General features: G+C 39.2%; 1 protein-coding gene across 1 annotated transcript; it reads left to right on the forward strand.

Moving 5' to 3' along the window:
• Window positions 1–1219: 1219 nt before the first annotated feature.
• Window positions 1220–3534, forward strand: LOC109239211 (putative pentatricopeptide repeat-containing protein At1g10330). Its single transcript, XM_019405739.1, has 2 exons — window positions 1220–2861; window positions 3270–3534. The coding sequence occupies exons 1-2, from the start codon at window positions 1509–1511 to the stop codon at window positions 3378–3380; spliced, it is 1464 nt and encodes a 487-aa protein (XP_019261284.1). The 5' UTR covers window positions 1220–1508; the 3' UTR covers window positions 3381–3534.
• The last annotated feature ends 3922 nt before the right edge of the window (window positions 3535–7456 follow it).

The raw sequence follows: 7456 nt of genomic DNA on the forward strand, positions 1-7456 counted from the left end.
CGACTAACGGCAAAACTGGTGGGCCTACATTTAATGACGTGTTATTTTTTTACTGGGCCACGTGGCAATCTCTGACTGGAACAAAAATGGATACCATTTCGACCCACTTAGCTGACCCGACCCAATGGCTTCCCATTTCTTCCGATCTTCTTCTTGATTTTCAAGATCTGACTGGAACAAAAATTCTGCCTATAAATTTATCTGGGATGACTTTGAGTTTTCAGTCTCAGACTGTGAAGCTTCAGAAATTCTCCTTAAAGCTGGATCAACTAAAACCATTGAAATACCTGCAGCAAAGGTAACTTTGAGAACGAAATCTTGGTTATATTGATATTTTGATCTTGCCCTTTTCATTATATGATGGTGGCTCTGAACTTTTTGGCACTTAAAATTCTATTAAAATTATGTCAGATGGGAAGTACATTTATCTGGGATGTTACCATTGTGGGAGGGGAAGCGAGCTATAAGGAGGAATTTGTGCCAGAGGATGAGAACTCTTACAGAATTATCATTCAGAAGGAGAAGAAGTTGAGCTCGCCAATTCGCAACACATTCAAGAACAATGAAGTTGGAAAAGTTGTGCTGACAATTAAGAACACTGCTAGCAAGAAGAAGAAGGCGTTTTACCGACACAAGATCAAGAAATCAGCAATTTGATATCACAAATTTCTGTTTTGAGTGAAGATGAAGATGGAGTTTTATTTCAGTTTTTTGTTCCCAGCAGTATAACCTTTTTTTTGTGGTTCATATACTTTATTATTCTTTTGGCCCTATATTCATAAATATTGTATATGTTGATTTATTCATTTTTCTCCCTATAAGGAACATGATCTCTGGATTTTTGAAAATCAAGAAGAAGATCGGAAAAAATGGGAAAGCCATTGGGTCGGGTCAGCTAAGTGGGTCGAAATGGTATCCATTTTCGTTCCAGTCAGAAATTGCCACGTGGCCCAGTAGAAAAATAACACGTCATTAAATGTAGGCACACCAGTTCTGTCGTTAGTCGCGGGGCTAATTTTGTTAATAGATTAACGTCGTGTGTTTTTTTGGACTGATAGATGGAAAGAGAGTATTTATAAATCATTTAGCAAACGATAGGGGTAGTTTTGGCCCTTTTCCGTTCCAATAATTTTCTTTTTGAGTATAACAACTGGAGTTTATTAAATACTATTTGACAGAGATTATTTTTAGCAAATTTGAAAAATTATAACTGCTTCGAGGTGCTTGGACAACTTCAAACCTACTTTTTCATTTTTGTCATTTTTCTCAATTTAACTGTTGGACATATTTCAAGGACAGTAAAGAGAAGGCTGTTGAATCTTTTCGAATGAAGTAGAATATGGAGTCAATTGGTTTTGTGGCGGCTAACCAGAAAGTATTAACATTGCACGATAGCAACCGAAGTACGGAAGGACAGTGAAAACATGGTTGTTCTCTTTTGTTTTGTGGAATGCAGTATGCATCTTTGGGTGAAAAATATTAGGTTCTGACATGATTAGTCTGTTGGAATGCCAAACCCAAAGAAACCAGAACATATGCTCCAACTTCTCCAGCATTTCATCAAACACTCTAACCAAATCAAACAAATACATTCCCTTCTCACAACCAGTGGCCGTCTCCTCCTTACCTCTCAATGGATCAACACACTTCTTTACAACACTCTCATCAGAGCTTACCTCAACATTTCCCAGCCTCAAACAACTCTCATCCTTTTCACACACATGCTTTTTCATCAAGCTCAACCAAATAGCCATACTTTCCCTTCCCTTATCAAAGCAGCCTCATCTTTCCCGCCCCATTTGGCTTCCCATATAGGCAAACCCCTTCATTGTCAAGTCTTGAGAAGAGGGGTGTTGAGTGACCCGTACGTGTGTACATCTTTTATTGGGCTGTATTCTCAGGCGTGTGAACTCGGGAGTGCGCACAAGGTGTTTGATGAAATTCCTGAACCATGTGTTGTTTCGTATAATGCGATGCTTGATGCTTGTGGGAAAAATGGGGATATGAGTTTGGGTTTTTTGATGTTTTCTCGCATGCCTTACAGGGATGTTTATTCATGGACTAGTATGATTCATGGGTACATGAAGAATGGGTGCTCTGAAGTTGCTGTTAAGTTCTTCCAGAGAATGATGGTTCATGAGGATGTGAAGTGTGGTTTATTGAAGCCAAATGAGGCTACTTTTGTTAGTGTTCTTTCTTCTTGCACGTTCTTGGATGTTGGTGTGGCGTTATATTTAGGGAGGCAAGTACATGCTTACATGGTAAAGAATGAGGAGTTGAGTGTCTTCATGACGACCGCGTTGATTGCGTTTTATGGGAAGATGGGTTGTTTGGTATATGCTTCAAAGGTATTCGATGCAATGGTTATCAAGCAGGTTTGTGCTTGGAACGCTATGATTTCTTCCCTAGCTTTGAATGGTAGAGAGAAGCAGGCATTAATGATGTATGAGAAGATGAGAGCAAGGGGGCTGCAACCAAACGAGATTACATTCGTGGCAGTTCTATCAGCTTGTGCGCGTGCCAAGCTTGTTGATTTGGGGTTTAAATTGTTTGAAACAATGTCGCATGAATTTGGACTTGTACCTAAGATGGAACATTATGGTTGTATGGTTGATCTCTTAGGGAGAGCTGGGCTACTGCAGGAAGCGCATGACTTTATGAAAAAGATGCCTTTTGAAGCTGATGCCACTGTCTTGGGTGCGCTGATGGGTGCTTGTAGACTTCATGGAGCCATTGAGCTGGGAAATGAAGTCGCACAGCTATTGCTTAAGTCGCAACCGAATCATTCTGGGCGATATGTGCAACTCTCAAGCATTTATGCTGGGGCAGAGAGGTGGGATCATGCTGCTGCCTTGAGAAAGGTAATGTTAGATGCTGGAATACACAAGGTTCCAGCCCACAGTTTTATTTAGTAGAGTTTATAACTGCAGCAGTTTATATTTGCAAAATTTTGTCGATGAGCCTGCTTGGTGATGAAATCTTTGCTCATCAGAATCAGCTAAAAGGTATCACTTTTTGTTTTCTACTTTTGTTTTTCTGAATCTTTTTCTTCCCCACCAAGCTTTGAAGTTGTGGAGCGGTTTGCTAATTAATTAATCTGAACAATAGTTAATCATGATAAACAACATTTAAAGGCTAGTGGTTCTGCTTGTTTTCTTCCTGAGTGAAGCGTCACATCCGTATGGATTTCAATCACTAGCAATTTTAACACTCAATTGTGTGTTTATGGCTATCTCAGTTTAGGCTTTGAACATTATTCCCGATCCCAGTTTTTTGCAGGTATCATTATGCAGTTGTTGTTTCAAGTTACTGTTTGGGATAGGGGAATCTTAATAGCTCAGTTGGTTGGTTGGCTACCTGAGTTTTCACCTTGTTGGTGAGGGTTCAATATCCACCTTGTAATTCCCTACCCTATTTCCCCCTCCCTTCCCCAAATTCAACAAAAAGTAAATAAATTATTGTTTGGAATTGAGGCATAATTGTTGTTGTATACTCCCTCCGGTCCAAAATAAGTGATTTTTTGGCCTTTTTCTTGTGGTCCAAAATAAGTGATTTTTTCAAATTTCAAGAATGAATTAATTATTTTTTCCTACATTGTCCTTGGAGTAAATAGTGTTGGAATATGTGTTAGGAGTGTTTATGTGAGTTAGTAAAGGTTAATATGGTCAATTCCATTGCTAATTAATGCTAAAAGGTGAATTTCTTAATCTGTGTGAAAACATCCAAAAAATCACTTATTTTGGACCGGAGGGAGTAATAGTGATATCTAGGTCAGCTTGTGCGCTACTCGATTAATTAAACTCGTACCTTGTACTTTTCACCAGCACAAATATCAGGTAACTCTACCATCCGGTCTTGGGTAAATTGGAATAATTCATCTAGTGTCATCTCTGCCAGGATTCTACCTGGTTTCCGAGGTTGTTTCTCCAATTTTTCAACTGCTAGACCAGCCTCACTGTGGTCGTTGCTTCAAGTTATTATATGTTGACCAATATTGATGAATACCTTTCTCCTTTCAAAGTACGCGGGACAGTGGAACTATTTTTGGAATTTTAATATGCTTTCTAGTGTGATCCCAATTTCCTAACAAATTGTTTCATGTTTTCCTATGATCTTGAGCTTGCGCGTTGTACATGATCCTTAAAAATTTTATTATCAACCAGAAGAGTTTCACCAATTCAATTGTATTACTCTATATTTCCACTTTAGGTACTTAAATGACACAAATCGCTATGAGCAACGCAGACTTTAAGCATATGAATTTGGCTAATATATCTCATTATTAACATCGTAGCATTATGAAATTCTACAAATGTTTTGGATAAAATGGTAGCCATAGTGTTGTGAACTTATCACTGTGTTGCATGTCTCTCTTGCTCTTCTTCTTCTTCTTCATGTCAAGCAATATAGCATGAAATTGTATCTTACAGTGTGTTAGTAAAAAGAAGAAGCCAACCAGGAAATTTTTGGGTCACCCGTGAAGAAGGTTTGGAATTCTAAATGCACCAGTGGAAGTGATAATCTTTACATGGCTAGTCAAAACAACATACAAAAGAGGGGCTTTCTGTGTGGAGGAGAATCTGATCATATCTCTTTTGGCATACGTTCTTCAATGTTTTGATCCTGAAGCGGGTTATTCCAAATTCACCTGCTGATCTGTTATTATGCTGGCACAAAAGGGCATTTATACATAAACAGGCATTCAAACTTGGCCTCAGCAAGCAAGTAAGCACTCCAACTTTGGGAGTGCACATATAGACACTTCAACTTGACACAAGTGTGTCTCGTGGACACCCAAGACCTGACACAGGGTGTGGGTTGTTATTACATTTGAGCGTGTGAGATGCTTTTCCAACCCATTTACAGTTGTCAGCCTCTGATTGGGTTACTGATCCGCGTTAGAACGTGTGTAACTCACGCATTAGACCTGGCGGAAATTTGTGTTTACGGATTCAACTTTATACAGGATAAAACCCTCAATTCACCAAGAAGTTATCTTTGAAATATTCTCATGGCTTCCTACAAAGTACTTAATGCGTTTCAAGTGTTAGTATACTGTATTTGTAAAATAATTCTGGAAATATAAATGAACATAAACAGAATTGAACAACGAAATAACAGAAAACCAATTCGAACCCACTGAATTCACAGTGTTTCCTTAAGGAATTTAATCCCATCCTAGTACCCAAGGTTATGGATTATTTCCTCCCAGGATAGAACGAATTACACACTGGTGTAGTGGTACTTCAAACACCAGTGTTTCAGCGAACACAAAGTTCGGTAGCAAATCACACTTGCTGTTGCTTTGTTTGATGCTAAAAGTATGCAGAAGAAAGAGGAGAAACTCAAAAAATCGTAGTGAAATTCTGAGCAGAATAGTGTTGTATTTATAGCCGAAGTTGGGTTGAAATCTGAAGAGGTGCAACTCTTCAGAATGGCCGTTTATACAAAATGGCCACGGAATGGTCATTTACTCAACAATAAAGAGGGAAAATGGAAGAGGGTAGTTACTTTTCTGTTACCAAAATAGAAAACGGATTGGATTTAATATTAATATTTAATATTAATATTCTGTTATTAAATCAAATATTTAATAACATTTGTGTTAATATTTTATTATTAACAAATAAATTTGGTCCAAAAAGTTAATCAATCAATCGATCATTTGACCAAATCCGAATCCGAATCCGAACTCGAAGTCGAAGCCGAAGCCGAAGCCGAAGTCGAAGCCGAGCCGAGCGACGACGGCGACGACGCGAGGCTTGCCTTCTTCTCAACTCTTTAAGAGCTAGAAGAAGAGCAATTGCTTATATACCCATAAAAAACCTCTTCCTCTTCCAATATGGGACAATGTCCATTTGCCAAGGGGGGAAACTTAAAATTTCACTCAAAATTTTATTTTCCTCCATTTCCCATTCACCCTCTTTTAAGTATTTAATATGTTAATTAAATACATAAAAAACCCAACAATCCCCCACATGAATGGGGAATGGCTATATCACGGAAGTATGCATGAAAAACTGTGTGATTCGCAAGCAAGGATTAATTGCATCTGGATAAGTAGGTTTCCCTTTGAACTTTCCGTAGTGAACTTATGTCGGATATACTCGATCAATCGGTAGATTTGATATCTTTGAACCGTCGAGCTTTGGTGTATACCTAGACAACCACAAGTCACACAACCAACCCTTAACTGTCTTTGGTTCTCATTGTTGTGTTCGTTTCAACCATGAACACCGCCTGGTTTCATAAGTGCGTAGAGAACTGGCCTTACAAAGTTCTCCTTGAAGCGGCTAACACTTCACACTTACATAGGTGATTCCTAAATGTGTCATCCCGTAGATACACTATTTGATATGCCCCGTATTAAATTTAGAAATCAATAAAAAGCCTTAATGCTTTATCCTTGGTACTGAACATTGTCTCATCGCGAGAATGGACCAAAAGTTTAGTTGACAATGTTGAACCGTCATTAATGACTTTGTTTGATCTCCTTGAACCTAGATCTTGGGATCTCCAGTCTTCTAGGTAGAGTTACCGCCACTATGACTTGTTTTCGGCCATAGTCCCATTCCCCTTGATGACTTCTCAACTACCTCTCTAGTTAGGCCTTTTGTAAGTGGATCCGACACATTATCACTTGACTTTACATAGTCAATCGTGATAATTTTTCTAGAGAGTAATTGTCTAACGGTTTTATGTCTTCATCGTATATGACGAGATTTACCGTTATACATAACGCTCCCAGCCCTTCAAATTGCCGCTTGACTATCACAACGTATGCATATTGGTGCCAATGGTTTGGGCCAAAATGGAATATCTTCCAAGAAATTCCGGAGCCATTCAGCTTCTTCACCGGCTTTATCTAAGGCTATGAATTCACCCTCCATTGTAGAGCGGGCAATACAAGTTTGTTTGGACGACTTCCAAGATACCGCTCCTCCACCAATAGTGAATACATATCCACTTGCGGACTTGGAATCAGTTGATCCGGTGATCCAATTTGCATCACAATATCCCTCAATGACCGCATGATATTTACTGTAGTGCAAAGCAAAGTCCTGGGTATGTATTAAATACCCCAAAACTCTGTGACGACCCGACCCGTCGTATCATGTGTTACCGCCCCGTTTTCCCCCATTTATTGCTTCTTCATGTTTCGTTATCGGCATTTGGTGAGTTAGAGTTGAATTGGTTTGGTTTTGGTGGAGAATGAGACATTTAGTCTCCTTAAGGAAGGCTTGTGTTGGAAAGGTCAACCGGATGTTGACTTATGAGTTAGAGGGCTCGGATTGGAGTTCCGGTGATTCGGGTAGCTTCGGGAGGTGATTTGTGACTTAGGAGTGCGATCGGAATTGATTTTGGAGGTCCGGTGCAGAATTAGGCTTGAATTGGCGAAGTTAGTATTTTGGCGAATTCCGGTTGATAGGTGAGATTTTGATCCGAGGGTCGAAAT

This window comes from Nicotiana attenuata, unplaced genomic scaffold, assembly GCF_001879085.1.
Source record: "Nicotiana attenuata strain UT unplaced genomic scaffold, NIATTr2, whole genome shotgun sequence".
NCBI classification, from domain to species: domain Eukaryota; kingdom Viridiplantae; phylum Streptophyta; class Magnoliopsida; order Solanales; family Solanaceae; genus Nicotiana; species Nicotiana attenuata.